The sequence below is a fragment of the Centroberyx affinis genome, unplaced genomic scaffold (assembly GCF_046629955.1).
Source record: "Centroberyx affinis isolate AG114_WGS23_722 - 3 ecotype Tasmania unplaced genomic scaffold, CSIRO-AGI_Caff_v1 ptg000283l_1, whole genome shotgun sequence".
Taxonomy (NCBI): Eukaryota; Metazoa; Chordata; class Actinopteri; order Beryciformes; family Berycidae; genus Centroberyx; species Centroberyx affinis.
In genome coordinates this window covers 488,908-498,366 of record NW_027278962.1, presented here as the reverse complement: position 1 = coordinate 498,366, position 9,459 = coordinate 488,908, and the positions used below count along the sequence as shown (strand labels likewise).

Sequence of the window (9,459 nt, the reverse complement as noted above, 5' to 3'; positions counted from 1 at the left end):
GTTGACATGAGCCTGACATACTCTTCTTTGATGGAAAATGATATTGAACAAATCCAAAATATACCAGATGTGCCATAAGATCCACATACAAAAATATTTGTATGCTATTTTTTTTTAAAAAGCTTACACAAAGAAAATATAACAGGTAATGTGGCACATGCAGGTGTGACTGCAGTGAAGTACAGCCAAGGGGTTTTACTGTGAGGTTGCTGTGAATATATTCACTTATAGGCATTTAATGGGCATTCATGAGCAATGGGGGAACCTATTGGGTACCAATTGTCTCATACACTCACAACTACAAAGAGATCAATGCATGTATTGTGTCTGTACATGAGTGTGTATGTGCAGGTATGGGTTGTATTTGCTCTGAACTCCACTGACACACACACACACTGAGAACCACAACTCTGTGCTCATTGTGCGAGTCAGTGAATAATGTGCGTGGGGTACATACCATGCTGTGAGGCAGAAATGCATCATTATAACAGTGCGCTGACTCCATATGAGCCCCACAGCTGCCTCCTCACCTCCTCCGTTGGCTCAGCTCCTCTGAAGAAAGCATATGAAAAGAGGTCTGTTAGCATCTGGAAACAGGTCTTCCCTTACAGGTTTAGCTCATATGATTCTCAGCGAGTTTGGCAAAAAAGTAGCACTTCTAAGGCTTCATTGTCCTCACAGACATCCCTGATTCAAAAGAGGCATTTGAAGTTGCACACAACACAAATTTTGTAGCAAGCATTTTCTGGGTCAGCCCAGCAGGCTATGGGCTAAAAGGAGGAGAACTGTGAAGTTGGTGTAATAGCCCAAAGGCAGACATTTCTCAAGGACCATATGGCTCTCTGATGATAGTGCAGAAGCGAAGTTGTCTTGAAAACCATAATCTATGTTGCCATGACTGTTCTAAAAATTTCTTAACATCTTTACCTCCGTGAGATTGTATTTTGCTGTTAAATCTGCAAAAAGACACAATAAAAATGCCAACGAAATGTTTAAAAAAAAATCAAAACCAAATTAAATTAGCGCAAAGAATTGTTTCAACTCCATGCCTCGTTAAATCTCATTAACTCATGTTTAATCAGCCATATAATTTAAGCATCCACACAGAGAAATACATTCTCTAAGCCCTTAAAGGTTCAACAAAAGCCTTTCTCCAAAACCAGCAAACTGGAATGCGACAGACATGATTGAATGAAGCAAAATGTTGCGTGTGCCTTTAAGAGCACTATGTCCCGCTCTTCATGTCTCTGTCTGAGCCTCATATGTGTTTGTTGGCATCAGCTGTCCTTAGTGCTGAATAGAGCAAGGACACCTTTTTCCTTCACATCTCTGGGGTTAGAGGAAGAAATGCCCTCTTCATTCTGCTAACTATCATCACAGTGCTCAGAGGACAAAATGGAATTGCAATATGGACAGAAGACTGAAAAAAGATCAACATAAGTTTGGAATACAAAGGTGATCAACTTTTAGTTCCTTAAACTAAATCTACAAGAAAACGTCATCATATCTCAAGGATCCTGCACTGTTTTCATTGCTTCTTGAGCTATTTCTGAACTCAGAGGTCAGATGAAGAGTTCAAATGCACCAAACAGCATTGCAATGGAACCACAATCTACTTCATTCAGCCCTACTGTCCCATCTTCATCTTCGCCTCCAAAACTGGGCCGGAGCAACTTCAGGAGAGTCAGCCGCACAGAGGACACCAGCCCCTGTCCCATCCCCGGACTAGCAGCGGACATCCTGCACATGCGGGTGAAAGAAGGAAGCAAGATCCGAAACCTACTGCGGTTTGCAACAGCTCGCATGCAGGGGGAGGGAAAGGGCAGCGATGGGGTGGCACAGAGACAGGTCGTGTTCACAGGATCGGGCAGAGGAGTCACCAAGACCATCACCTGTGTAGAGATTCTGAAACGTAAAGTGGGAGGGCTGCACCAGGTGTCCAAGCTGTACTACAAGACAGTGAATGAGGTTTGGGAGAGTCCACAACATGGAGTACCAGGTATAACCATGCACAGGACAGTCCCTGCTATCAGTATCCTGCTCTCCAAAGACCCACTGGACCCACAGGAGCCCGGGTACCAGCCCCCTCAAACCCTCAGTGTTCCCGCAGAGGATAAGGAGAGACACAGATCTCTGCTCTGGCCGACCTGCAGCCCCACCTCACACCACCCGCCGGGTAACGCCAAGAGAGCCTGTCCTGATGACTGGAGGATAAGTTCACCCTCAACTTCCAAAATCTGACTCAACACTGTGAAATATCAGAAAATTGACAATATGTATTTGGCTCGGTCAGAGTGATATTTTAACAAAATGTTTTTGCAGTATCAAGGTTTAATAAACCTACAGAGGAGAGCACAGCTGAATTTCATCTGTGAATTATTAATAGGTCCTGGGACATTTTGCTTCTGTCTCGAATGGCCAAAATGAAAGAGGTTGCCCCAACTTATAATGTGTGAAGTTGCAGCAATGTACAGCTCCACAGAGACTGAACTGGAAAGGATGATGCTACCCAGGATGATTTTGTTACAATAAATGTACATGTTTGAATTCAGATTCTACGTCTTAATGGAGCCGGCTGTGCAAGGCTTCCCTTTCTTATACAGAGGGTTTCTAATGTGGTTGTTTCGTCCCTTTAATTTTGCAATACTTCGTATATTTGCCAAGAAAAGTACAATACATTTTATTATTGTTGTTGTTGTCATTGTAGTTTTATGTTATTATTATCGTTATTATTGTTATTACTATTAGCAGTAGGCTAGTAATAGTAGAAGTATAACTATTATATGAGGCTCATGTTGATGCAAAGGTCAGTAAAGCATTAAGTACACAAAGTTTGTGGCACAGTCAATTGCGCGACTCAAATTTACATCACAGAATCTTTATTCTGTTTTCTACGTTGGGAGAGACTTCATATTCATAAATTCTCTGGTCTCCAATTTGGTCAATCTGGTCAGTGGATCAGGTTTGTTCCAGACTGGTTTCTCTGGTTTCTAACTTTGGAACAGAAGTATTGATGCCTGATTTAACCTATCCTAACCTTTTGTCCAATGGTGGATTTTGACATTGATGCTGTTCCTTTTCATCCATGTACCTAATGCTGAAATAAATAAACTTGCTCTGAAATGCATCTCGACTCTGCTCTTTTAGACTATGACAGAAGTAAAATTAGACCTTTACCCCTTTAGAATAGTATGGTGGTTAAAGTAAAACTTATCTATTGATATTCAATCAAGCAATAATATTGAATTAAGCTCAAGTATCAAGTAAATGCACACATTTCACATGGAGTTATCTTATTTTAGTGTTTAGGAGTATTTCACTGCAACTTTAACCTCTAAACGGGCCATTTCACGTAAAAACAAACCTGTTTTGTTATGCACATAACCTCACACATGTCCCAAAACTGTCAGCAGTCTTGCATAAATTCATTTTGCTGCAGTGTTAATGAGAGTTCGCTCCAAGTGACATCATCTGGCAGACATTTATTCTGTGATTCTGTGTTGTGGTTAAATACAGTTCAGTGAAATTATGAAAATGAAATAAATAAATAACATGGCCTAAAGCGTCACAAATGGATATTGTAACAAAACTAGTTTTCAAGTAGGTAAGTTGTTTTGGCAGAATAAATAGGTAGAAACTAAAAACAACAGAACGTTGCAACCAAACGTCTAATGAAATAAAGACTGAGCACAAATTTCTATTGAGGAATTACACTGGGACAAAATAGAAGTTGTTGTGTGTGTTTGTGTGCATTCATGAGAAATGTACAGTAGTGAGCCTCTTCCCCACCCCAAATATTAGGAATTAACTTAACTTAATTTAACTCTCATTTTCATCATGCTGACAGAATATACTTTAACAAAAACAGATAATATTCCTACAGGGACTTATAGAGTGTGTGTGTGTGTGTGTGTGTGTGTGTGTGTGTGTGTGTGTGTGTGTGTGTGTGTGTGTGCGCGTGTGTGTGTGTGTGCGTGTGTGTGTGTGTGTTACTCAGTAGTGACTTATATCGACTAGGCTATATTTTATGGCATTTTTCATCTCCTATGGTATTGCAGTAGGACCTTCTGTGGTACAGCCTACTTGTTGACCTATAGCAGCTGCATGTTGTTTTTTTTTACGTTTTGCTGAGTATTTGTATGGTATCCTTCTAAAAGGTATTATAGAATTGCTGTAGCCTGTACTGTAAGGGTAATAATGTATGCATGGACATGTTTATGTTTTATTTGGTCCATTTCCCAATAGGGCCAACTCATCTTAAGATAAAGACAGCCTTATCATACAGGTGTATGGCGCTGGTATAGACTATCTATGTACTTTTCATTTCTAGGTCAATGTCAGAACAGACATCCTAGTACAGGTCAACATCAACAAGCGGACTTTAGTTTGCACATGCGCAGTGCGGAGATCGCCTACGTGAGGAGCAAAATCCTATCCGTTCAGTTCGTGTTCCCCAAGCTAGCAGCAGCTGGTTTTCCCGCATCATGTTCAGAGCTGCCGTCCGACTCTCTGTCTCCGGTGTCCGGAGTTTAACCCGTGCGCGACCAGGGTGTCAAGGTATTTGACCATTTTGCTAAGATTTCTTACTATGGTTTCTTGTCTGACACACGGTCAGGGTGAAGCTGGAGCGGAAATCAGCGTCGCGGTCGGCACATTGCGGCGCCCTGCCTGGCTAATGCGCTAGCTCGCTAGCGTTAGCTCGCTAACGTTAGCTCAGTTAATGTACTGTAAATGCTTACTGCTTACAGTTAAACATCTCAGTGTTGGAGTTAACTGATAGAATTTCGTTCAATACAGCCATCTATCCATTACACATTTAACATGAGTGTGTGCTGTTCCTCCAGTATTCAGTTGAATGTTGTCTGTGTCCTTGCCATGACCCAGTTGGAAGGCTCAGAGTCGGGCCTGTGGCTATGCTGTTTATACTATTAGCTAACTTGCTAGCTTGGCTACTAGCAGTTAGCCAACTGGTTGCTATATATTCTTGACACATTAAAGCATAGTTGGGTACAGCAAATAACTACATTGTATCACTGAGTAAGTAACACTCAGAAATTTCACATTACTCTTACATTGTCATAATGGTTTGGCCAAAACTTTGCTCGCTAACGTGATGCTAGATTTGCTTTAACGCTAGTTGTGTGTGTCACTAAGCTAAATGGGACAACGTTAGATTAATTTATTAGATCAACGTTAGCTAATTAAGCAGACATCATCTAACTCATTTCAAAGGTCTGCCTTTAATTATGTCCCATGTTCCATATCAGAAGGTGAAATGCCCTGCTGGGCTGTCAGTGTATCCAGCCTGGTTGGTAGCTAGGTCATGTCAGGGCAAATTGGCAAGGCTCCAGCTGGAATACATTTTTTGACAGCAAGCCACCTTTTAGTGAGAGTGTAGCGTAGATACCCTTGACTGTGTGCTATTTACACTTCTGCATTAGTCGACACTAGATGCCACTGTAGGTACTTTGATGACAAGTTTCCCACCTGACAATTTTGTTTTTTTGTTTCCATTGTGTAGCTCCTTTGGTCTCGAGGTGTTACTCACATGGGAAGCAGGAGACAGATGAGGAGTTTGATGCCCGTTGGATCACTTATTTCAACAAGCAAGACATTGATGCATGGGAACTGAGAAAAGGTAAGTGCAATAAATGACAACAAAAAAAAACATTACGGAAATGAAAAAGTTCTAGTGACAGACATGTCAAGTTGAAACCCCAATCCATCATTTTAAACAAGCGTTTACATTCATGTAGGTTTCAACATAAAGATTTTTTTCCACTTGCCCGGTTGGGCTAGTATGTCAAAGTTGTGCTTGTCCCTAGTATATTTTCAATACTATCTAGCAGCCCAAAGTGAACATAACTACTTTCATAAATTGTATTTACTGAAAAATGTTCACAATATGCAACAGTGAGATGACTGGAAAATAAACAAAAGTAAATTATTGAGTATAATTTGAATTTAAAGGTATGATTTAACAAATTTGTAAAATTCCAAAGTACTTACTCATGTATGAGCCACATAACTGATAGAAACTTTTCTGTAAATGTGACCACCAAAACGTGAACAAACAAAAACCAGAGTAGAAACTTGTCAGGTTGGTTCATCTTACAACTTGACATTACATTAATTGGACTTAATAAGGTTTTTTTTGCTAGCTGCTTTTCCAACATACATGCTAGTTGCTGCCGGCTCTTGTCATGGGCATAGAGTGTGTGTTTGCTCTTATTATCATATTATCAGTGCGGAATTGATTCATTTTCAACTCAAGGAAGATGTTGCGTTCACATCGAAAGAAACAGCCTTTTACTTTGTGCTCTGTATAATTTGAAGTAGCTGCCACCATGTCCACTCCACACAACCCTCTCCGCTGCTGGATCCCTTTCTTACTCTGAAATGGCATGCAATCTGATGGGTCAGAAAAAGCAAAACTGTGAGAGAGACAAAGATAACAGGCTTATTACCGCGTGAGAAATGGTAAGACCAGAAACTTTTCCGTAACCGGCCCAGTAGGGCCACTGACGGACCAGTCGACTGGCCTTAAGAGGATCTCATCATGTACTCCTTGTTGTTTAACCCTGCATTGTAACATATTTCTACAATTCTTCAAGTAGTGTTTCAAATCAGGTTGGTTTGCTAAACAGCATCTGAGTGTAGATCAAGATTTGTTCCATCAAGTCATTTTAACTACACAATAAATGTTTGAAATATACAAGTTTGGTATACAAAGATTATTTTTGTCCATCAGAAGACTTCTAGAAGACCTAAGCTTTGAGATAACATGAGGCAGATGTGGAATGATGGAAGTAAGGCTGATAATGAAAATGTTGCTTTGTGTCTGCCCTTCAATTGATGAATATAATTCCATCTTTCAGGGATGAACACATTGATCGGCTATGATCTGGTACCTGAACCAAAGATTCTTGAGGCAGCTCTGAGAGCCTGTCGGAGGTTAGATGACTTGGCTAGTGCCATCCGAATTTTGGAAGCGGTCAAGGTGAGAGAAAAGATCAAGTAACGACGCTTCAGAAATGATTTCGTTCATGATTTACAAATTGCGACCCAACATCTTTGTAGTTGTTACTCATCAATTCGTGATGATTGGTGTATTACCATTTGCTGTTTCCTCAGGACAAAGCCGGCCCCCACAAAGAGATCTACCCATACCTGATTCAAGAGCTGCGGCCAACGCTAGATGAGCTGGGAATCTCCACACCTGAAGAGCTCGGCATTGACAAATTATAGAAGAGTAGGTGTTGAAATTGTCTAATCAGCAATATGTTATTTTCAGATCTGTCACAAGATGTCATTCTAACAGAAATTCTGTTGTATGTTTCTTCCAGATCTCTTAACAATGGTGGATCCCCGGGACACAGAAACCTTGTACTTCAATCTTTGCCTCATATAATATGTGTGATATTTAATTAGGCCTTTATTAAGTTCTTTTGCTTGTAAAATATTGATGAACCTAATAAAGGAAAAATGTATCTTTATTGAGTGTCGCACAAGTATTTGGGGGTGTTTTTAAATAGTTTGAGTACTCTATTAAAGCAACTTGCAGGTTGCTTTGATGGAGTACAGTAGGTCACATGAAGGTGCATGTTGTCCCAGTCACCTAGTGCGTCTGGGTATTCTTGTGTGAGTCATGTTTTGCCACCAGGGAGCAGCATTTGTCATGAATGTAAAAATCATCTTACTGTATTTAATTCTGGTTAAATCTCTTACATCTGTTTTCATTTCAGGGAAAAATTACATGATGGTAAAATAAACTTGTTGAAACGGCACATGGGTTATACGTTTATTACGTTTATTATGAACTGGAATATTGCCAGGAAGGATATTACAGGTGACTACTCAGTTTTTAGAGTTCATTTATTTACATGGCCAGGACAGTCAGATTTTGTGAATGTGGAACAATTCTCATGGTCCACGGTAACTTGAGTGCTTTCAGTAGGAGCTTCAGTATTTTGAGAGAATGATATGCCATTTACAGAAATACTGTAATACATATTCTGGCCTTCACATTCTAACATTAATATTAGCTTTATTGTTATGAGCAGAAAATGCCCCCCAGGCTTATCTGTCAAACTATTAGAGGGTTAGGCCTGTAAGTGTACAGTGTAAATTGAATAATTGCCTGGACAATTTTGGAATATGGGCAAAATGTTAATGGGGTTTTTTTCATAAAAAAACAAACAAATAATGGACTTTATAGTAAGCTATTCTGACTTGCAAAATTTGTTGAATTAATCCTAATTGAGTTAATTATTTCAATGCTCTTTCCATCTCAGCATTTGCCATTATTTAAATGATTTAAAAATTGTGTAATGATTTGGAGTTGCACACAATGGTTTCACCAAAGCTTAGGCTCATCATATTTATCAAGCCTGAAAAGCTGTTATGGGATTAGTAGGTATAGTGACTTTTGACTTGCTTACAACATGACATGACGTGCAAAGCTGCATTTTAATGGTATGTGAGGAAGAAGGATTCAGACCTAAATTTGTTGATCACTTGATAAAAACCTTTCAGACTGATGCAGCTTTGCCCAAGGAGGTCTCTGGAATGTTCTAGGTTTCTTAAAGCACGCCTCCAGAGATTTCACAATCTGAAAATTTTCAAACAAGCCTTGCAAGCAAAGCACTGGTTTACAAGGCAAAATAGGAGTGACAGCTGATTCCTGCCAGTTGAGAAAGGTACAGCTGTGCATCCCCGCCTTGCTTCCCCTGCAGCACACCTGATTCAGAAAGTCTTTTTGATTGGGGTTATGACTGGTAGAAATAGTCTTGATCTGTATGCGAAAAAGTGATTTTAGAGAAGCTGGAGGAGGCACTTTGCCATACTTCTACATAACTAGTTTTCATTGGAGAAAAAACATGAAAAGGGAATAATGTGAATGATTTAGTACCACAGTGGTCCCAAAGGCCTACATAGCATTCTAAGAGAAAAGGGGATTTGCCCTTTATGATTGTGAACTAGTATTCAAACTACTTTGTTGATATGTTGACCAAAACCAAATTAATCAAGAGTTAAACTGGCCATAAATTGATTTGCCGTAAACAGCATAGCTTACTATGAAGTCCATTATTTGCTATTTGCCAGACTGCAAAGCACTTGAAGCTACAGTTTCTTGTCCTCCTCTCTGATTTTAAAGCAATGATATGTCACATTTTCTACCATGTCTGGAACTGCTTTATGTCCCATGTGCTACTGTTTGACTGCTGGAGTGTGACTGAATTGTGTAATTTCTTTTGTCATTTTTATGAATGTTTTTGTCCTCAGGTCTCTTGAAAAAGAGATCTTGATCTCAATGTGACTACCTGATTAAATAAAGGATGAATGAAAAAAAAATGCTTAAGTAAAGTGAGGCTTACTCTGGCTTCAAGGAATCATGTTTCCTCACTTTCTTATCAAGTGAATTTTGCTGCTTCCCTGTAATTAGTCTGCTAAAGACAA

At 39.7% G+C, this 9,459-nt stretch overlaps 2 protein-coding genes across 2 annotated transcripts; both read left to right on the top strand.

The window, feature by feature from the left end:
- The first annotated feature begins 1,599 nt into the window (after positions 1 to 1,599).
- On the top strand, positions 1,600 to 2,241 carry rpp25a (ribonuclease P and MRP subunit p25, a). The gene has a single exon (XM_071514156.1). It carries the CDS (start codon positions 1,600 to 1,602, stop codon positions 2,239 to 2,241), a length of 642 nt encoding a protein of 213 aa, XP_071370257.1.
- Positions 2,242 to 4,410: 2,169 nt separating this feature from the next.
- cox5aa (cytochrome c oxidase subunit 5Aa) lies at positions 4,411 to 7,496 on the top strand. Its single transcript, XM_071513942.1, has 5 exons — positions 4,411 to 4,557; positions 5,522 to 5,638; positions 6,879 to 7,000; positions 7,135 to 7,252; positions 7,347 to 7,496. The coding sequence occupies exons 1-4, from the start codon at positions 4,485 to 4,487 to the stop codon at positions 7,246 to 7,248; spliced, it is 426 nt and encodes a 141-aa protein (XP_071370043.1). The 5' UTR covers positions 4,411 to 4,484; the 3' UTR covers positions 7,249 to 7,252; positions 7,347 to 7,496.
- The last annotated feature ends 1,963 nt before the right edge of the window (positions 7,497 to 9,459 follow it).

What these genes read in the sequence shown, in the direction of transcription:
- rpp25a (XM_071514156.1), top strand. Translation starts at nt 1,600, where the DNA reads ATGGAACCACAATCTACTTCATTCAGCCCTACTGTCCCATCTTCATCT.
- cox5aa (XM_071513942.1), top strand. Translation starts at nt 4,485, where the DNA reads ATGTTCAGAGCTGCCGTCCGACTCTCTGTCTCCGGTGTCCGGAGTTTA. An exon ending in TGCGCGACCAGGGTGTCAAG is followed by an intron (nt 4,558 to 5,521) that starts GTATTTGACCAT and finishes TCCATTGTGTAG; the next exon opens with CTCCTTTGGTCTCGAGGTGT. An exon ending in TGCATGGGAACTGAGAAAAG is followed by an intron (nt 5,639 to 6,878) that starts GTAAGTGCAATA and finishes TCCATCTTTCAG; the next exon opens with GGATGAACACATTGATCGGC.